The sequence below is a fragment of the Sorex araneus genome, chromosome 3 (assembly GCF_027595985.1).
Source record: "Sorex araneus isolate mSorAra2 chromosome 3, mSorAra2.pri, whole genome shotgun sequence".
Lineage (NCBI taxonomy): Eukaryota > Metazoa > Chordata > Mammalia > Eulipotyphla > Soricidae > Sorex > Sorex araneus.
In genome coordinates, this window is record NC_073304.1 from 176879080 (window position 1) to 176901788 (window position 22709).

Here is a 22709-nt window from a genome sequence, read left to right on the forward strand (position 1 = left end):
ATCTCCTTGGACCAGCATGGACTCAAAGGGCATGTTTGACTTTTGCAGAGAAAAATATATATGATATTCTATTATTTAAAAGGTAATTTCATGAGAATCTCTTTGAAAAAGCAGCTTTAAAATTTAGAGTATTTTTCATTTTTTGCTATGAACAAATGAAGTAAACGTATTTTTCTTAATTCTTAGAAGACAGTAAATTACATTGCACATTTCTCACAGGTCTGGGAGAAAAATAATCAGTGTAAAAACTCTTCACATTCAAAGTAAACACAGAACATAATTTTTAAAGCATTCATTTATATAAAACATGCTCATTAAAATCTTCCCATCCACATCTTCACAATTATAGACAATGCAAATCATCCGATGATTAAGCTACCTGAAAATTATAATTGTAAACACCATTAAATACATCAATATTTTAAAAGACACAACGACAACAGTATAGGGTTTACTATTGGATAGTCTCATATTTTGCATGTGCACTTTTATGCCCATTGGGAGTCATAGCATTGCTAACATTTCCAACTAGAAAGTGACTGTCTCAATTCTAACAGCTGAGCGTTTTCCCATTAACAACAATACATAAGAATAATGCCAATAAAAGTACTGATTCTGCTAAAATCTCAGGACATACCTAGACAAAGCCCCCATAGACCCTTTGTGGGGTTCAAATGAGCATGGACACACAGTGGATGTGTAACTTTCACCCTTCCTGCCCAACACATCTGGGGAATTAAAATTGCCTGTGAATGAGACGGTACAGCATGAAACATAGACCCAAACTTACCATGATTGTGGTCACAACCACTGTTCTGTTCTCAATTGCTGCAGTGTCATTGCCCAGAGTGGGGACATCTTGAATCAAGACTAATTTATCCATGTCATTCCAGTAACCAACCTATAAAGCAGAGAAAATTCTTGAAAACCTATCTTAGAAAATTTTTTCTACTTATTTTTTGAAAAATGAAAGGTATACTTAATAAAACACAACAAATATACAAATTCCAAGAATATTTGTAAGTTTTCATAATTAACGATGAACCACTTTTCTGGATATTTATGAAACTGCCTGGTTTTAGTTGGCAACTTTACAATTTATAACATGAGATAGCCAACTTTGGGAATGAGTAGCTCAAAAAGAAATATGTATGCAGATAGGAAACAATTTCATATTGATTATCTCTTACAGTAAAATGGACTAGCACTTTCTAAAGTTATTTTACCTGGTCTTTTCAATAAAGCTAATAAAGTAAGGGAACAGAAGGTTTAAAAGAGGGCATATACAGGATATTTTTAAGGAAAAGAGACTTGCAAAGTAAAATAAGATTTGGTTTGACAGAACCTAGGCATTAGGTAAATAAACTTACCATTTTCAAAAATGCTAAATACAATGCAAATTAACAAATCATATTTTCAAACATGGATAAATTGTATTTGCTCATTTTAAAATTAATACATTACTTTCACATTTAGACAAGAAACATTTTCTATCAAGTATGCTCAGTAATTAGCTAAGTTCTCTACTATCAGTAGTACAAGTTAATATAAGCTAGTAAACTACAACACAATCCTTTTGTCCTTTAGGAATCTTTGTAGCATGAACCATTAAGAAATAGTAAAGGCTACCACTACAATTTTTTTATTATTTGTTTTTGGGCCACACCCAGCAGTGCTCAGAGCTTTTCCCTGGTTCTGCACTCAGGGATCACTCCTAGCAGGCTCAGGGGACCATATAGGGCACCAGCAACTGAACTTGGGTTAGCCATATGCAAGGCAAAAGAACTCGCAGCTATACTGTCTCTGTGGTCCCACCATTTTTTTTCAATCCTTTAACTCCTTGCTTTATATCAGATAAGCTAATCAAGGTTTTAAAAATGCATTTTTATTTATTTATTTATTTATTTATTTATTTATTTTTTGCTTTTTTTTTGGGTCACACCTGGCAATGCACAGGGGTTACTCCTGGCTCTGCACTCAGGAATCACCCCTGGCCATGCTCAGGGGACCATATGGGATGCTGGGATTTGAACCCGGGTCGGCCGCGTGCAAGGCAAACGCCCTACCCGCTGTGCTATCTCTCCAGCCCCAAAAATGCATTTTTAAATCTATGTTCTTAAGGTCTAGAAAATAAATAGGAAGGCCCTATTCTGAGCCATATTTTAGAGAGGAGTACCCATATTATAAAGTTAAATAAGCCATATGAAGTTTACTTTAATAGGACCTCAAAAGCCTTCAAAAATTTGTCTGAATGGCAACAAATCCACCTCCTTTGCTATTTCCCAAGTTGGTTCTCATGTAACACCCACCAAAGTCAGACTTTTCTTTGATTTCTGAAATACAATTGATACGTTTTTTTTTTCTTTTTGAGTCACACACAGAGATGAACAAGGGTTACTCCTGCGGGTGCTCAGGGGACCATATGGGGATGCTGGAAATCGAACCCAGGTCGGCCGCGTGCAAGGCAAAAACCCTACCCATTGTGCTATCACTCTAGCCCCCTTGATAAAACTTTTATCTCCAATAAAATATACCTAATTACTCATTGTCTATATTAATCATTTGTTGTAAAGTATCTTTTGCTTCTTCTAACTTTCTTAAATGTTTTGCTTATATTTATAAGAATACTAAAATATTGACAAATCATAAAGAGGAACATATTCTTAAGTTTTGTATATGTAATTTAATGACAATCTATGGGAAAATGATTTTTATCAATATGGCTTACTGTATTTATTGGTTTGAACTGTAATTATGAGTATATATCAATTCAGTGATTACTTTCAGTTGTCTAGGTGAATCGATTTGTAGCTGACATTTAATAATTCCATAAAAAATTTAATTTAAAACAAGTATGACTTAAACAATCACCCTCTCAATTCCTACATATGTTTACAAATAAAGCCAAAATGTCATTTGCTTCCTATTAATTTTCCTATTCACAGAAAAGTTACGTGACTTGCAAAGTTTTCCAGTTTACCACTCAGCTAAAATACAGTCACATTGCAAACCTCAGCAGTCCAAGAAAGGCAAGGTTTCCTTATGAATGCATTTCTGCAGCAGAAAACCACAGACATATTTTTTGCATTATGGAGACACAGTGTGGATACATTATAGAGAATCCTCAGAGAGTCCTTAAGACCCTGATTCTATGCATTTAAGAACAACTTGTGCATTCAAGGCTATATGTGTGTACCTCCTTCACATCCCATCCCCAAGAATAAATGACTTAGGAGTGCTGGAAAATAAAAAATAGTAACAATATTTTACTCCACTGTGTCTATTTACAGGCTGGAGTGATAGCACAGTGGGTAAGGTGTTTGCCTTGCATGCGGCTAACCTGGGTTCAATTCCGCTGCCCCTCTCGGAGAGCCCAGCAAGCTATCCATGGCGTATTCAATATGCCAAAAACAGTAACAAGTCTCACAATGGAGATGTTACTTGGTGTCCACTCAAGCAAATTGATGAGCAACGGGATGACTGTGATAGTGACAGTGATGTCTATTTGCCTTTATATACTGCAATTCTGATGTTTAATGCCAGGATCAGTGATATGGGATCAATTGGTGGTAGATTTTGTCTGAAACACAATCCTAGTAGGAAGACAGACAGTATAGGGTGGACAGTGATACAGGGAGTCACTTACTCAAGAAAGAGTTCTGGTAGGACCTAGCACCTCCCATGAGATGCAGTTATTCACTTAAGTTCTTCACAACAAACACTTGGAAATACTATAAGAATTCTGCTCCTACCTACTCTCATTCAATTCAAGACAGAGAACCATGGGTTTTCCTAGAGAAATTGGAGGAAAATAGCTTTCCAATGCTAGAGCAAAAATATGAAAACATTTAAATGACTAAACTGGCAAGGGACATAAAAAAATACATCTTTGAATTCTTGAGGGTGCATCGTGTGCAAATCTAATCAGAACAGGATGACAGGAGCAGCTCCTTAGGATTGGCAGGCTCTGCCCATGGAAAGTCAGGGATTGAGGAGCTGCAGAAGCCTCCACATAGGTTCCTGGAAGAGCTGATTTGACCGGATTCCCTGAACTAGCCCCAGAGAGAGCTCAGTGAACCCTGTGACTGGTAATATTTGATCAGTAGACTTGATGTCCACCTTGGCTACCCCATTCTTTAGCTGAATATCCCTTGGGCAGGTTACTTAGTTTCTCTGACCTTTAATTTTCTCTTTTATAAGATGAGTTGAATGTACCTTTTTTGGGGGTGGGGTGGGGAATTCACTGTAGCACTGTATCACTGTCATCCCGTTGTTCTTCGATTTAGTCAAGTGGGTGCCAGTAACGTCTCCATTCATCCCAGCCCTGAGATTTTAGCAGCCTCTCCTTGTTTCTCCCAATGATTGGAGTCTCTTTTCAGGGTCAGGAGAATAATACCAGTTGTTGTTACTGTATTTAGCATATTGAATATATCATGGGGAGCTTGCCAGGCTCTTCCGAAGTGGGAGAAAGATTATATATTAAAATACATGCTCATTTTCTACTATAGTGTTTGGAAGGCCACTTGCTCTCTCTCTCTCTCTCTCTCTCTCTATATATATATATATATATATATATATATATATATATATATATATATTGCTTTTGCTTTTTAGGTCACATATGGCAATGCTCAGGGTTCCTTCTGGCGCTGGACTCCTGGCAGATGGAATTGAACCCAGGTCAGCTGCATGCAAGGCAAATGCCCTACCTCCTGTGCTATCGCTCCAGCCCCAATAAATATAATTTTTATAATTTAGAATCTCTGAGTTTTTCAAGTCCGGGCTAAAGTATTCTCTCTGTTACCCTGCGGGTACCCAGGAATAAGAAGACTCTTTCTTTCTCAGGAGCTGGGCCTTCAGAAAGGGCTTTGTAGCTCTGTTTAATGAGACCCTCAATCAGTTTTCCTCTTGCTGAAATCTGACAAATGGATGCCTCAGCTCTCTGATCTATTTTCAAAGACAGATCCCTTGCTGGCAAGTGTTCAATTGACAAGAACGATTGCTCACTTTTCCGACACATGGCCTACTCTCACCAGCTTCTCGCGGTAGCTCATTTTTAAGTCTAATATTCCTGACAGAAAGCCCAAGTTGATCGTTGCCTTGGAAAAATGAAGACAGATAAGTCGACACCCTTTTCACTTCATAATTCTTTCACGATCTTCGATGTGTGTTAACTGAGCATGAAGATGTACTGTTCATCACTCTCCCAACTTACTTAACCTTCTCCTCAAAAAACCTTAATTTTATAAGAGGTTGTGGTTGAAGAGGCCAGGAAGAGAATCAGTTCTATCAACAGCTCACTTGATATGACCACTAGTGACCACCACCTACCTTTTCCAACTATTCTTTGTTCGATAAATCATTTTATATTTTAAATTAATATTTTGTGAAATATGGAGCTGTCCTTTGCATCTTTGAAAGCTTCTGCATAAATTATGACTTTTGCAAATCTGTTGCAGTGCAGGAAGGTTTTACTTCTGCACACCAGTTCGCCAGTGTGCAATATTCTGCGCACAGCCAGCAGCCGGGGGCTGTGTTTACAACAGGCCTCTCTTAGAGTAGGTAGAAGTAATTCTTATTTAGAATTTTATGGACTTCTTTCTAACTGTCATATGGAACTTGTTACCTGTTACTTTACTAGAAAATTTGCTCCATTTTAGTAGAGTATGCCCGGGGGAGGTAACAATGTAGAAAGTTCTGGAGTCAGACCTACTTGAGTTTAAATCTCTGTTTTCTCACTTAAAAGTCTTAGACAAGTAACCACAAGCTATTGGGCTCTAACGTTTTCTCTGAGAAAGTAGCCACAAGCTATTGGGCTCTAACGTTTCCCGTTACTGGGTAGTGGTGGGTGGAGAAACTGCACCCTGTGAGGCTGGTAGGATAGAACAGGCATTTCATAAACAGCGGACAACATCACTACATTAAGGCGGGGAAGAATATTGGGAAATTTTTCATAAACAACCACACACGTAGGCAGAATTTTAGATAATTTGATAATCTCTTTCTCTGAGCATCCCAGCTAATTCTAGAGAAAAACAATGCTAAGAACTATAGACCTTTGCCATGAAACAGCTCCCACCAGAGACCATGCCGGGATCTTATGGTCTCATTACATAAGACATTTCTGGAAGTTGGGATGACTGCAGAGAGAGCAAGTTTCAGCTAACGACCAGTTTCCTTCCAGAAGCCAAGAATTAGTCACCAACAGCTTCCTGAACCTGGACCTTATTCAGTTGCCTCTTTCTCTCCTTCCTCAGCCTCCTGAAAGCCTGAATGATCTTATGCTCCATCTGTTCTCGCCTTTGCTCATTTGAATGTTTATACTGTCTAACTTCAAGAACATTTAGCCTGTTCTAAGTGGCAGCTCATTTAGAAGTCATTTTCTTTGTTCTGTTTCTAATGATTTCATAAATAATAGCTTGGAGATGAGGATGTCTTTTACCTGCCCTGTGCTAAATCTTTTTGGTTTTTCAATTAGCTTCCATTTTGGTAAAGGATATGAAGAGCATACAGATTAGTTTGTCTCAGCCTCAGCACATCACACATTTCAGTTGTGGGGGTGAGGGGAATCCCAGGGTTAGCTCAGTAGGTGAGTGTCTGCCTTGCAGGCCTGGGTCCAGGAGTCAAATTGCTGGCACTAGCCCCCTTGCTCATTGTGATCCCAACAGCTCTGCTGACTGATCCTCAACAGCACAACAAAAGTGGGAAATTTTGTTTCCTTTTTTTTTAAAAAAAAATTGTTTTTGGGTCACACCCTGCAGTGCTCAGTGGTTACTCCCAGTTCTGTGCTCAGGGGGCTCTCAGCTCTGTGCTTGGAGAGGGTCACTCCTGGCATTCTTGAGGGAATCATGTGGTCTTGGGAGCTGGACCAGGCCCTTCTGCGTGCAGAGCAAGTGCGCCGGCCCTTTGACCTGTCTTTCTGGTGTGGGATTTCTTCTGAGCTCCATGCTAAATGTGAAGGACCACAACAAAGGGAAGGAAAGGGGACTAAAAAACAATAATAAAAAAGATCAACTATATGGCACAATAACTCAAGAAAGTACTGTTTGCAAGGACTCACATCCTAAATATGAAGGAGTTTGGCCATTCTTGACCTACAAGCCTTAAAACTGTCAAATGCAAAGTAAGGAAACAGTTGGAGTGACTCACCTTTCGAGGTCCCGTGCTCTTTAACTCAAATACATCCATTGTGTAGTTGACTCTACGTCCGTAGTGATCAAACTGGACATTTCCTGTCAGCCCTTGAATTCGAACCTGTGGATGAAAAAAGAAAGCCAGCACGTGTTCATTTATTATCTCACTTAGAAAAACCTCAACCCCATCTGCTATCTTTTGACCATTTATGAAAGTGACTGTGGACCTGGCAGCTCTAAGAAACTGAGTCATACTGGGGTCCTTGTGCTATTGAGATGGAACCTGAAAGGGGGATAACATAGGGATATAGAAGCCATTCAGAACTATCTGGAAGCTGAATATGCCTCCACTGTAACAAACAGAAAACTTCTTCAATATTAAACCACTTTTGTGAGATGGAAATACGGTGCATTTATAATTTCAAATCTTGCCCAAATACTGATATAAAAGATTAAATAGCCCTGAAATGACTCATATTTCCCTTGTCTGTTAATGATGAAGATGTAAAAACTTTGAAAAAATATATGCAGATTTGAGAATACTCAAATATAATCTATTCCCAGTTTCCTTTTAATTTATTTTTCTTATGTTTTGAACCAACCATATTTAATTAAATTTATTATTATTTTTTGCTTTGTGGGCCACACTCAGCAGTGCTCAGGACTTACTGCTGGCTCTGCACTCAGGGTTCCTCCTGGTGGGGCTCAGAGGTGTCAGGGATCGAACCTGGGTCAGCTACATACCAGGCAGATGCCCTGCCTGCTGTATTATCTATCACTCTAGCCCCAAGTACCCACCATGTTTTAGAACATGTAAGATGCAGCATTTATATATATACATATGTATGTTTAAATGTATTAAACATATTATACATATGTATAAATGTACATATAAACATATATGTATATATGTGTATGTATATGTATTAAACAACATATATATGTATTTATATTTAAATACATTTAAAATACATATGTATATACATATATGTGTTATAGAAATCATTTGAAAACAATGTTCGTAGAATAATAAAGGACTAAAATACTACTAATCTAAAATTCTAAGGCAATTAAAAGATTTACGGAGGCAGTAATTACTAGTGCTCATCAAATGTGTCTGATTATTTCCATCTGGGAAGACTTGTACTTCCTGAAGCCGGGTGATAGTTGGGCCTTTGTGATCCTTGCTGACACAGGAGTTGTAAAGTTTACATGTCATGTCAAAGCACCATGGTAATCGCTACCTAGATGCCAATTTGAACCCTACCTCCCCCTCAAAATTCTCTCCCCTTCCATAGGGGCTCTGCTATTTGGGGTTCCAATAAGTACAGGAACCTGTTGACAGAGCATGAGTGCCAGAGAGAAACACGCCTTCACTGTTTTTAGCCACTTAAAAAAGATATGGGTCTTTACTGCGGTGGCATCATCTAGCTTGTCCTGACTGTCTCCACGGGAGACAGGAACACCTGCATGCTCCCCAGGAGTATCGGAACGGATCTATGAAAGTGCTGATTGCAGCAAGTACTTATTCTCAGATAAATGGATTTTTAAAAAAATGCAAACAAGACCATGAAATAAACAGAAACATGTGTGTTTACCTGCTTGAGTGTTCTCTCCATGTCGATTCCCTGCCCCCATGGGGCCGCAGGGTTTGCCAGACAATCGCCAGCATTGCCTCTCCTTGAAATATCAATTTTCTGCCTTCTAAGATTCCGGAAAGTCTCGGCCATCACAAGGACTCCATCGTAAGTCAGAGCAGATGTATACTAATGAGAAATGAAAATGACTATAAAGGAAGATGCTAAAAATCTCATCATTTACAGGAATAGTCTGGGACTGTCTGAAGGACAATTCAATGACTGATCATCTCTTGAGTCCAGTTTCAGAAATTTCATTTATCAGTTGGTTACAAAGACCGAATGCCAAATATTAGCACGCTGGGGTATAAAGGAGAAAACACATTTGAAAAAAACAGAAATCTGAACACAGGGATGAAGAGAAGTTCTGAGGTCACAAGCACTTCCCTTGGATCCCACTGACCCTGCTTTGAATTGTCTGCACCACATACGATGCCTTAGGCACTGTGATAGCCACTGCTGAACATTTTCAATGCCTTTGGCTTGATGCTAGCAAAGCCAGGCAGATTCCTATATCACAGAGGAAACATTTTCTAGCTAGTGGAAAAATAGTACAGTGAGGAATTGCAGATTTTCAATTCCTTACACCCTAGGTTTTCATTTTCTAAGCTTGAATTTCCAAATTATATTTCAAATATTTGTATTTGAGTAGCTTGTCAGTGAGCTTAGTAAAATTTTTTTCTTTCTTTCTGTCTTTCTTTTTGCATCACACCCAGTGATGCTCAGAGGTGATTCCTGGCTCTGCTCTCAGGAATTACTCCTGGCGGTGCTTGGGGGAAACCATATGGAATGCCAGGGATTCAACCCAGGTCGGCTGTATGGAAGACAAATGCCCTACCTACCTACTGTACTATGGCTCCAGCCCAAGTAAAATTTCTTAAAGATGAAGGTGTCTCCTTCTTTATTGAATAAGGAAGGCCACTAACTTGGACTTTGAGAAGCATTACCACAAAATAGTTTATGAAAATTCATGCATAAAGCAAATTAGTAGCAATTATAAACTACCTGACTAATGTCTAACAACTCTGCACTTGAATATAGAAATTAAGGGTCCAAAGCGTGCACTTATGGCAATAGAATGCTTCTGTCTAGTGCCACACTCTGTCACTGTCACTCTATCACTGTCATCTCTTTACTCATTGATTTGTTCGAGCGGGCACCAGTAACGTCTCTTATTGTGAGACTTGTTGTTACTGTTTTTGGCATATCCAATATGCACGGGTAGCTTGCCAGGCTCTGCCGAGTGGGCTCGATACTGTCAGTAGCTTGCCGGGCTCTCCAAGAGGGGGGGAGGAATCGAACTCCGGTCGGCCGCGTGAAAGGCCTAAACGCTGTGCTATCGCTCCAGCCCAGTGACACACTATGTCTAATAAAATATTGCTAAAAGAATTCCATCATAAATGCCCTATCTTAAGCTTTAAAAATGCTGAAATTAAAAACATGTACCTTTGGAGGAGTCTCAGATCCTGGATATTCTCTTTGATCCAGTTTCTTCCAGCGGTCCATTAATTTGGCTACCATAGGTGTATTAAAATCGACCAACTGGAATCCGGTAACATTGGCTCCACCATGGATAAATCTCTCAAGAGAAATGTCCTTGAATCCCTATGAACAACAATGAAACAAATGGCTTAGTTCATTACTATACATTTCATATCTTTAATAATAAGTCAGCACAAATCAATATAAAACATAATTAATAACCAATATGTATAGCCAATTATACTTCTAAAACAGCAATAGATAGAAAATTCAATTGTGTCCATTTATCTGTTAAATTACAACATTAAAAATCTGACATATAAAAATGTGTGTTTTCAGTTCAGTTTAACTAAACAGTTATTTTTTGAATGTCTTTTATGAATTATGGAGGGAGATACAGCAGATGAATCCAACAGCATTAAAAAGTATCTTGTTGAGGTTATAATTACTCTTTGATATACGATTGTAGAAATATATATTATGTGAAGGTAATATATCAAAGTATATGGTAATCAGCATGATGGATAACACATCTTTTAGGGGATTTTGATTTAATTAGCACATGGTCTATTGTAGACAGGGTTGGAAATACGATCCAGAGAAAGTACAGTCTTTCACTATATAAGGGGTGTGTGTGTGTGTGTGTGTGTGTGTTTGTGCCACACCCAAAATGCTCAGGAGTTACTCCTGCAAGGGAAGCACTCACCTGTTGTACTCGCTCCAAGGCCCTGATTATATATGTTTTTTACAACACTGATGGTCCTGAGAAATGGTGGTGGAAGATGAGGGATTAGGTAGACTATTCTTGGGCTCTGGTGTGGTAGGAAAAATAATGGCATCCGTTGGGAAGTGAGGAAGATAGAAGGGAAGTCTGGCTTCATATATTTTAGTAAAGAAGTAGTCATGTGAGTTTAAAATTACAAGTTAATTTTTTTTCTATCTTTACCTATCCATTCATCATTCATCTTCTAATTTTTTTTATACTTAGCCTCTATTCCATCACCCATGCCCTGCTAAGTATTTAAAGATGCTCTACAGACTACTTTGAAAGTCTTTACGCCACAAAAAAGGAGAACCTAAAAGAAATGGATGGATTCCTTGATTCCTATAATCTCCCAACACTGAAGAAAGAAGACCTGGAATACCTGAATAGACCCATCAATGTTAAGGAAATTGAAACGGTAATCAAAAACCTCCCCAAAAACAAAAGCCCAGGCCCAGATGGTTTCACTGGCGAATTCTTCCAAACATTTAAAGAAGACCTATTGCCTGTTTTCCTCAAACTTTTCCAGGAAATTGAAAAAACAGGAACTCTCCCAAACAGTTTCTATGAAGCACATATCTCCCTAATACCAAAAGCAAACAAAGACACCACTAAGAAAGAAAATTACAGACCAATTTCCCTGATGAACACCGATGCGAAGATCATCAACAAAATACTAGCAAATAGGATCCAACAACTCATCAAAAAGATCATACATCACGACCAAGTGGGATTCATCCCAGGGATGCAAGGATGGTTTAACATTCGGAAATCAATCAACATAATCCAGCATATCAACAAAAGTAAAGATAAAAACCATATGATCATATCAATAGATGCAGAGAAAGCATTTGACAAGATCCAACATCCTTTCATGATGAAAACCCTCGCCAAAATGGGGTTTGGAGGAACTTTCCTCAAGATAGTCGAAGCCATCTATCACAAGCCTACGGCAAGCATTATCCTCAACGGGGAAAAACTAAGGGCCTTTCCTCTGAGATCAGGCACAAGACAAGGATGCCCACTCTCACCACTCCTCTTCAATATAGTACTGGAAGTACTTGCGATAGCTATTAGACAAGAAAAAGAGATTAAGGGCATCCAGATAGGAAGGGAAGAAATCAAACTCTCACTATTTGCAGACGACATGATACTATATCTAGAGAAGCCTAAAACCTCTACTAAGAAACTCTTAGAAACAATAGACTTATACAGTAAAGTTGCAGGCTACAAAATCAATACCCAAAAATCCATGGCCTTCATATATGCAAACAATGAGGCAGAGGAAAGGGACATGAAAAAAGCAATCCCATTCACAATCGTGCCCCAGAAAATCAGGTACCTCGGAATCAGCTTAACCAAGGAAGTAAAAGACCTTTACAAAGAAAACTACATAACGCTACTCCATGAAATCAAAGAGGACATGAGGAAATGGAAACATATACCCTGCTCGTGGATAGGGAGAATCAATGTTGTCAAAATGGCACTACTCCCCAAAGCATTATACAGATTCAATGCGATCCCTATAAGTATACCCATGACATTCTTCAAAGAAATGGATCAAGCAATCCTAAAATTCATATGGAATAACAAACGTCCAAGGATAGCTAAAACAATTCTTGGGAAAAAGATGATGGGAGGCATCACCATCCCCAACCTCAAACTTTACTACAAAGCAGTAACAATTAAAACAGCATGGTACTGGAACAAAGGCAGAGCCGTAGACCAATGGAACAGGGTGGAATATCCCTACACACAACCCCAAATGTATGACCATCTAATCTTTGATAAGGGAGCAAGAGATGTGAAGTGGAGCAAGGAAAGCCTCTTTAACAAATGGTGCTGGCACAACTGGACAACCACATGCAAAAAAATGGGTTTAGACCTTGACCTGACACCATGCACAAAAGTCAGATCAAAATGGATTAAAGACCTCAACATTAGACCACAAACCATAAGGTACATTGAAGACAAGGTCGGCGAAACCCTCCACGATATTGAAGATAAAGGTATCTTCAAAGGTGACACGGAACGAAGCAATCTAGTAAAAACAGAGATCAACAAATGGGACTACATTAAACTAAAAAGCTTCTGCACCGCAAGAGATACAGTGACCAGAGTACAAAGACTATCCACAGAATGGGAAAGGATATTTACACAATACCCATCAGATAAGGGGTTGATATCAATGGTATATAAAGCACTGGTTGAACTCTACAAGAAGAAAACATCCAACCCCATCAAAAAATGGGGCGAAGAAATGAACAGAAACTTTACCAAGGAAGAAATACGAATGGCCAAAAGGCACATGAAAAAGTGCTCTGCATCACTAATCATCAGAGAGATGCAGATCAAAACAACTTTGAGATACCACCTCACACCACAGAGACTAGCACACATCCAAAAGAACAAAAGCAACCGCTGTTGGAGAGGATGTGGGGAGAAAGGGACCCTTCTTCACTGCTGGTGGGAATGCCGACTGGTTCAGCCCTTCTGGAAAACAATTTGGACGACTCTCAAAAAATTAGATATTGAATTCCCATTTGACCCAGCAATACCACTGCTGGGAATATATCCCAGAGAGGCAAAAAAGTACAATCGAAACAACATCTGCACATGTATGTTCATCGCAGCACTGTTTACAATAGCCAGAATCTGGAAAAAACCCGAATGCCCCAAAACGGATGACTGGTTGAGGAAACTTTGGTACATCTATACAATGGAATACTATGCAGCTGTTAGAAAAAAGGAAGTCAAGAATTTTGTAGTTAAGTGGATGGGCATGAAAAGTTTCATGCTGAGTGAAATGAGTCAGAAAGAGAGAGACAGACATAGAAAGACTGCACTCATCTATGGTATATAGAATATCAGAGTGGGAGACTAATACCCAAGAACTGTAGAAATAAGTACCAGGAGGTTGACCCCATGGCTTCGCGGCTGGCCTCACGTTCCGGGGAAAGGTCAACTCAGAGAAGCGATCACCAACTACATTGTAGTCGAAGGCCATGTGGGGGAAGGGAGTTGCGGGCTGAATGAGGGCTAGAGACTGAGCACAGCGGCCACTCAACACCTTTATTGCAAACCACAACAGCTAATTAGAGAGAGAAAACAGAAGGGAATGCCTTGCCACAGTGGCAGGGTGGGGTGGGGGGGAGATGGGATTGGGGAGGGTGGGAGGGACACTGGGTTTACGGGTGGTGGAGAATGGGCACTGGTGAAGGGATGGGTTCCAAACTTTGTATGAGGGAAGTATAAGCACAAAAGTGTATAAATCTGTAACTGTACCCTCACGGTGATTCTCTAATTAAAAATAAATAAATTTAAAAAAAAATAATAAAATAAAAAAATAAAAAAAAATAAAAAAACTTGAAAAAAAATAAAATAAAGATGCTCTACAAAAATATAAACTCAAAACAAATTGTAAAATAATTACAAGAGTGCAATGGGCACATTAAGGAAATGAATTAACAAAACCAAGGTTATATCTTGAGAAATACCAGTCACACATACATGAGTTTGTAGGTTCTTCTTTTCTTTTTTTGGATATTCTTAGTGTTTAATAAAGTTTCTTTATAAAGTGTACTTTGATTCAACTGTATTGAGAAACTAGAAGAGTATTTTTTCTATTTTGTTTTGTGGAAATAAAATTGCTGAAAGGATCCTAAAATTATGGTAGTGCATATATTAGATATAACCAAAGAGGAAAATCAGGGAGACTTGGAATTGTGATAGTCTTCGCCTTGGCTTTAGAAACATCCATTTTGTCTTGTTTTTAAATAACAAAGGAGGTTAACTTACTAGTCAACATATTCATATTGCTATTTTGTTATCTCAGAAGAAACAGAGTGATCTACCAGCAAAAAAGTATTACTTTATATATGTATGAGCATATAATAATTTTTTATCACTCATCTGATTTAGTTCTCATAACAAGATTATGAAACATATCCTATTATGAGCCTTATCTTACAAATTAAGAAGCAGAGCTTCCCTGGATGAAGGAAAACTACTCAAGATCATGTAGTGAACTGAAAGTAAAGCCAAGAAGATGACTCTTGAGTTTGACTTTCCATCTATATCCTGGCATATTCTCACACAGATACTGTGTTATAAAATTGGGTTTTTATCCTAGCATTCCAATGAAAGGAAGAGGGCCAAACTCTGAATTATGTTTCTTCAACATTCTAAGCTTACCCTTCTTATATGCAAAAAAAGAGAATAATAATGCTAAAATCATCTGATTAAAGTTATACTGGTTAATTTAGTAAATGATAGTATTCATTCAAAAAGTATTCATTTTATGGCTTATGAGCCAACTAGTTTGACAACTCATCAGTAGCATTCTCATTTCACTGAGAAAGAAATAAGACACCAGAAAGTAAATCTATGTTTCTGAAATGGGAAAATCACTTTCCATCAATCTCTAGCTAGTAAAATGCCATTTATACATGTGTTTGCTTCTACCTGAATGCAGACCCTCAGACAGGAAAATAATGTTGGTTTTCTAAAAGTCACAATGATTCAAATATTGCATTAGTTGCTAATTAATGGTATTGCTAGTTCTTCTCAACAGTGGATGAAAAGGTCTGTTGAGCTTGTTTTCCCAGCATTACTCTAGAGCTGAAAGACAGGAATGCTAAGTTGCAGCCTTCAAAACAACAAATCAGCTGATGTAAAGTCTAACTGATGAGGCCATTTTTCCTGATTCTACATGGAATCTGACCATAAGCTCCTCTCAGTCCCGGGATGAATGAAGGGTGGGTGGCTGAGTTAAATTTAGCAATGTCTGCTTGAGAACAGGCAATATTTTTTCATTTTAAAAATAATCCTATAGAAAACTGATAGGATCTAGATGGTGGGGCAGTTTCCTTGGAAACTGACTTTGGTGGCCATTGAGTCTTTAGATTTTACCCAGAAAATATAGAACTGAAAGTTTTGGGCAGCACTGCAATAAAATTGGAATTTCACAGAGGGTGCCTTTCGACTTTGCTGACCTGGTTGTAGTGATGCCTGCACTTCAGGGAGTCGGAAGGTGGCGGGGGGGCTTGCAGCCTGACTTTTCTCCTTTTCCTTCACAGTCCCTATGCCCCCTGGGAGAGAGGGGGAAGAAGGGATGTTAAATAGCGAGGCCCCCTGGCCCAGGACTTCATATATCTGATGATTATGGATGCAAATGTCCATCCCATCATAATGTCTAGTAACTCTCATCTTTGAGTCTGATCTAATGTAGGAAACATTTACACTGTTTTGTATTTTAGATTCACAAGATAACAATCATATTAAGATAGTTCTGCGGCAAGCAACAGAGTGAATGGAGAAGCCGAATTGGAGCAATCTCCCTGAATCATTGATAGGAATTCTGGGGCTGGGAAGACAGCACAGGAGCACCCACTAGGGTCCTGGCACATCAGTCACTAGGTACAGCTCTGGGGGTCCCTAAGCACCACAGGGTGGTCTTCCTGGTCCACCCTGTGGTGCTTAGGGACATCACAGAGCAGAGCTAGCAGCACTTCCTCAACCCTAGCATGAAATCACCACCCAGCTGGCTATGAGTCCCTGGGTGAGGGCCGCTGGCCCAGAACCACTGTTTGGAAAGTCTGTATTTTTTTTAATTGTTAAGAAATTCACTTGAATTACTCAGTTCTAATAATCAAGTGAAAATACATGATTACATGCTCAATGCAGAAGTCAACAAATAAAGTTTATAAACTTACTCTCCAAGTTCATGTTCTCACAGAGTTTTAACTGAAGCCATTATATCTGAGAGGGAAAATGTGCTACATTGAATTTGTCTTATAGAACTCTTTTGGGAAAGAAATTCTTATCCCCGTTCTGACACTAATGAGGCACCCAAATATGGGCAATTCACTTTGTGTTTAATTTCCTTACCTACCAAATGAGGCAGAAATGGTGTGTGTGTGTGTGTGTGTGTGTGTGTGTGTGTTTGTGTGTGTGTGTGTGTGCACGTGTCCCAGGGTAATGTGGTAGGAAAGGTACAGACTCAGTATGTCTTTAATTTATATGCTGTTCATTCATAGTGTGGTTTCTTTATAACAGATCCAGGTGTTTCCTTGTATGTAAACAGAATATATTAAAAAATAAACTAAATGAGAGCAAGCTTTTAAGAATCTGCCTTGCAGAAAGAACAGATGTCAAGAGTTCCTTATTGCCATTGGTGGCTATATTTAAATCATCTGTCTGCTGGAGAAGGAGTGAAGACAGACCTGAATATAAATCCAGAGACATAAACCTAGATCTACCTTAGCAGAGGTATGTCACTTAAATGATCACTTTGTTGCTACATAAATTATTTACTTATTGGTGAATTATTTGAGTTTATTCTTTGCAATCAGGCCAGGCAGAATCAAAGTCCCACATGTGAGATGCACTGAATATTTAGCCACACATGAACAATTTTCCCAAGAGAAACCTGGAAGAGAAGTAAATGGTTCCCACATATCAGAACTAGTAGGAAAGGGTCAGACTCACGTGCACGCATGCAGGAAGGAACCCACAATCCCAGCTTCTCTAGGAGGAGTGAAGGGGTTAGACCCCCACATTAAGTGTCCCTACTTGTATAGCTGCCACCCAGTCGGTTCCCTCTAGGTCCTCCCCTGAGGAGACTGGCCACATCCTTCACCCCTGCGGCAAAATACTCCAGCTTATCTCAGACCAGGTCCTGACGGCCATCCTCCCTAGATCCTGGGGGAGCTGGTAGGTACCTAAGTCGCCTTCTCCAGTTACACACTCGGCTCCAGTAATTCTCCAGAGAAAGCTTGTATGCAAACCTGAATCCCAGACAAACTCTGGGATGACCAGGAGCTGATAGTCAACTGGGCTTGTCTTCACGAGCTCCAGAGGACGACACCAAACACAAGAATCAATTCTGAATGGTTGCATGAGTGAACATTGGCCAGGGGATCCCTCAGGTCTCAGTGCAGAGCGAGCAAAAATAAATAAATAAATAAATAAATAAATAAATAAATAAATAAATAAATAAATAAAGATGCCCATCTACAAGTCTCCCAGAAAGAATTTCAACTGCACACTTAGCAGATTCGCTTCAATGAGCTTCAATGAGCCTGAGCGTGGTCCTCCCCGGACCTCAGAAGAACTGCTGGAGCCAAATTCAGCTGAAGTCAGCACACTCCAGGTCTGAAACATCTCTGGCTGAGAGTTACACTCCTGGTACTTCAGCTTCTGCAGCTGTCGCCCAAAGGACATGGCTCAGATCACATGGATCTTACAGCCAGTGGGTTTTGCGTTCTTGAGTCCCCGGGGGAAGACAGGATAGTATAAAAAATATCTACTGGGTGCAGGAGCTCTTACCCCAGGGCTAGGTTCCTGGGCTCAGTTGAAAAGGATCAGGTTAAAGCACCCATTTTTTGATTAGTCTTTGGGAAGTTTGAAAGGGATTCTGTAAAGAAATTTCCAAGAGAATAGTGACATCAACAATGCCTACATTAATTAAAAAGAAGAAAAAAGAGAAAGACTTTACATCAACAATCTAATTTTATATTTGGAGAAGAAAAAGGAAAATTCTCCCTGCATTTCATAGGAGGAAAACAATGACAGACAGTGGAAAAATAAGTGAAATTTTAACCTGCTTGCGTCTGACACAACCTACCAAGAGACAGCAGCAAATCCCACAGGTAAAGGACTCAGTTTCAACTCACCCTCCACCCCACTCCAGATGCCAGTGGCAAGCTTCTGACCCACTGAATAGAGACCAAAGGTTGCTGGGACCCTCTTCTTCAGAGTCTACTAATTTGTTAAGTGTGGCACAAAGAACTCAGAAAACTTATTCACTCACTAGATGATTTATTTACAACCAAAGATAAACTCAGTAATACCCAGATGGAAAAAGTTCATTGAGAAAGGTGGGAAAGGGTGCGGAGTTTCTGGGTCCATATGTCCACTAGCCTGAAGTCCTCCTAAGCCCCTGTTTTTCCGGGTTTTTAAGGAGGCCCCATTAACATAACAAAATGCTGTCAACCATAAGCAATGGGTGAAGGGCAAATACATACAAGAAACATGTTTTAGTCATCTGAGTGACCAGATGTGTACTTCTTATGAATTCCAATATTGTGCTCTTCGGCAAAAAGACTTGCATAAATAATTAATATTGGTTTTCTTAAAAGTGATAAATATGGGTTCATTTAAAACACTGTTATAATACTTAATGCCCCTAAGTAAATAGCTATGCCAGGTGATGGTTGGGAAAATGTCCCATGCAGTGCTTGGGGGTCATTTCAGGCTGTGCTGGGGATCAAACCCAGGGTACCTGCATGCAAAGCTTGACCTTCAGCTCTCTGAAGTACCTCCCCACTCCAATATTGACAATATTAATTTATACAGTAGCACATTTACCACTTACTCAGAAAAAGGCCATTATTTAATAAGTGAGAGCATAGTAAACCAAACATTGTATTTATTTTAAAGGTCACTTCCATAGATCTAAGGTTAATTGGCATGAAAATATATTAAATTCTACTCTAGAAATACAATGATCAGTTTACTAGGAATATTATCCCATGTGCCATAAAAAGTTTAGTAATACAGTATAATTATTCATTGAAGCACTATCTTAAAGCAGTTAAGATTCAAAAATCTTGAATATTTGATCAATTAAGAAAAATAGAAAAGAGTTCTTACCAAATTTGCTATGATATAATGGTAGCCTTTAACATGTTTTCCAACACTTACGATCTGTAAAGGAAATCAGAGAAAAATCAACTTAAATTTAGTGAATATTTAAAAAAAATAAACTTAAAAATTCCTTTTAAACTTAATTTCTCCTACAAGAGGAAATTCATAAGCCACATTAAAATTAATGTAAAATGCAAAAATAATCACTTTTATTTCAACTACACTACATAAAAGTTTTTGTTTTAGAATATCTTATTTTGAAAATTAATAGGCTATATAATTTACTACCTATTTTCATTGACATAACTAAGTTTTCAACTATGGCACTAAAATATATTGCATTAAATTTTATTTTGTACTTGGATCTTATTCTGGTAATTATCATATATTCTCTGTCATAAATAGAACTTTAAAAATATTCTGTGCTTATATATTTTAGTTTCCATGAAATAGGCAAAACTTACAAATGTAAAATTTAGTAAGAGTGAAGAAAATCAAGAAATTTAAATGGAAAAATACCAATAGGCCTATAAAAGTACAGAGTATTTTATCCTAAGAAAGGGAATATTAATTTTATAACAGAAAGTATGTTATAAGTGTTGCTTAAGTGTCTGCATTAATTAGTTAAGGATTTCAATAAAAATCTCTTGACTGAAAAGAAAAAGACCAGATATAGACCAATCAATGTAAATTAGACATTAATTTATTATTGAATATGTATAAAATCCCTTAGCAAGTTAGGAGTAAACATACCTTTCTTAACCTAGTAGTAGAAAACTATATATACCATGAATATGCCATATTCAATGCCAGATGTTCGGAAATTTGTCCTGTCCTTTAAAAAACTTTTTTTTTTGGAACCGGGAGCCGCGGCACGAGAAACAGACCCTCCGCGCCTATTGACTGTGATCCTGAGGTCTCCTAACCCATTTTGGCACCAGAGCGGATGCTTGCAGCCATGCATTTTGACTGTGAACTGAGCTACAACCTCGTGCAGCCGGGGGAGGGATTTTTTTCCCTCTCCACCCCATTTTTCTGAGCGAAAATGGCGGCAGCGGTAGCAGCCACGTGGTAAGAGCCACCCTCTAAGACCCCTCCACCAGGGGGTAGGACTTTCTTTATAGACGTAGCCTGTAGGTGGTCCTGGGAGGGGGGGCGTTCCCGGCGCGCCTTCCGCCCAGAGATGAACCGGGAGCCGCGGCACGAGAAGCAGACCCTCCGCACCTATTGACTGTGATCCTGAGGTCTCCTAACCCATTTTGGCACCAGAGCGGATGCTTGCAGCCATCCATTTTGACTGTGAATATTAGAAACCCAAAACCGCGTGGCCGCTATTGCGGCCACGCGGACTTAAAGTCTTCACTCTTAGCAATGAAGAGAAACTATTAGATGAAGCCTATTCAGCAGGCCTGATTGTTGGGGAAAATTTCCAATCAATAATAGTGAGTTCTGTATGGAAATATGGAGTGTACTCTATATATATAGAGAATAATGGGAATATCATTAGCTACTTAGATGGGGGGTGGGGTGGGAGGGGGTGTATTGGGGTTCTTGGTGGTGGAACGGGTGCACTGGTGAAGGGATGGTGGTTTAATCAGTATTTGACTGTGACTTAAACCTGAAAGCTTTGTATTTTTTTTCTTTTTTTCATGGTGGTTCAATAAAATATTTCTTAAAAAAAAACAAAACTTTTTTTTAACTTATGCAATGGAAAACCATGCAGCTCTAAGAAATAACAAAACCAGACAATTTACAGCAGCATGGATGGAACTAGAGGATACCATGATGAGTGAAGTCAGTCACAATGAAACAGACAGATACAGAATGAGCTCTGCATTGATGATTTCTTTAAGTATTGTTTCTTCATCAAATTTACCTTCCTGTTCTTCATAGACTGGTGCTTCAAATATTGTTTCTCTTAAACTCATCCTACAGTTCTCTGGTATGTTGTTCAGTTCTTTTCAGACTACTTTGCACCTTCTATTGCTTCCTAACACTTTCTTCTTTCTTATCTTCGAGTTCCTTGGTCTTTTGTATGTATAAAATATGACGCTTGAAATGAGAAAACTACCCCAATCAGAAATGAAGAGCATAGTAGGTGATATATATATATATATTTATATATATGTGTGTAAAAGTAAACAAATATATGTGTAAAAGTAAACAAGTAAAAGTAAAACAAAATGAGACAGGAGTTGAAGATAGTTAGTACAGGGTGCTAAGGTCTTGCATGTGGTCAGCCCCAGTTTCACCCCCAGAACCACATGGTCCCACGTGGTTGGCCTATATATTATGATTGCAAGAACTTTATTAAGTCTTTATTAAAGTATTGCTGGGGGTGGCCCTGGAAGCCCTCAGCACAATCAGGGTGGCCTAGGTTATCCCTGTCACCACAGGGCCTGAGAACTGGCCATATCTGCCAGCCCTAGCCCTGAACTTCCCAAAGGAATGGGCCTTGGACCTCCTGAACACCCCCTGCGAACCCTTCCCCACTTAAACCCAACCAAACAACTATCCAAGCCCAAAATTCCAGTGACTTGACTTTGGATGAATCTCTAGATGCAGACCAAACTTTGTGTTTCTAATGTGCTTATCTTTCTCTTCTATAAAGAGGGAAAACAAGCAGTTTCAGGAGAAAGATGTGTTATAAAATAGTAATTTTCACAAGTATATTTAGCCAGGTGGACTGGAGCAATAACACAGTGGGTAGGGTGTTTGCCTTGCATGTGGCCGACCCAGGTTCGATTCCCCCTCCCCTCTTGGAGAGCCCAGCAAGCTACCAAGAGTATCTTGCCCGAATGGTAGTCTAGTAAGCTACCCAGGGCATATTTTATATGCCAAAAACAGTAACAACAAATCTCACAATGGAGACGTTCCTGGTGCCCGCTCGAACAAATCGATGAGCAACAGGATGACAGTGATACAGTGATGTTTGGCCAGGTTATTGGGACAAGCAATGCCTCTTGCAAGGGGTGAGGAATCAGTACAATACTGAAGAATGGCTTTTCCTAAATGGGGAAATGTGGCTATTAATAGGGAATAGAA

The 22709-nt window shown here is 39.0% G+C and overlaps 1 protein-coding gene across 7 annotated transcripts in view; it reads right to left on the reverse strand.

Moving 5' to 3' along the window:
* GRIA4 (glutamate ionotropic receptor AMPA type subunit 4) overlaps positions 1-22709 on the reverse strand; it is a 334174-nt gene that overhangs the window by 66172 nt on the left and 245293 nt on the right. For all 7 annotated transcript variants that reach the window (XM_004604799.2, XM_004604801.2, XM_055130905.1 and 4 more), the window contains exons 6-10: positions 19671-19724; positions 10217-10375; positions 8732-8899; positions 7150-7254; positions 791-901 (exon numbers count right to left, since the gene is read on the reverse strand). In XM_004604799.2, the coding sequence (XP_004604856.1) occupies positions 791-901; positions 7150-7254; positions 8732-8899; positions 10217-10375; positions 19671-19724 (597 nt within the window). The remainder of the gene's footprint in view (positions 1-790; positions 902-7149; positions 7255-8731; positions 8900-10216; positions 10376-19670; positions 19725-22709) is intronic.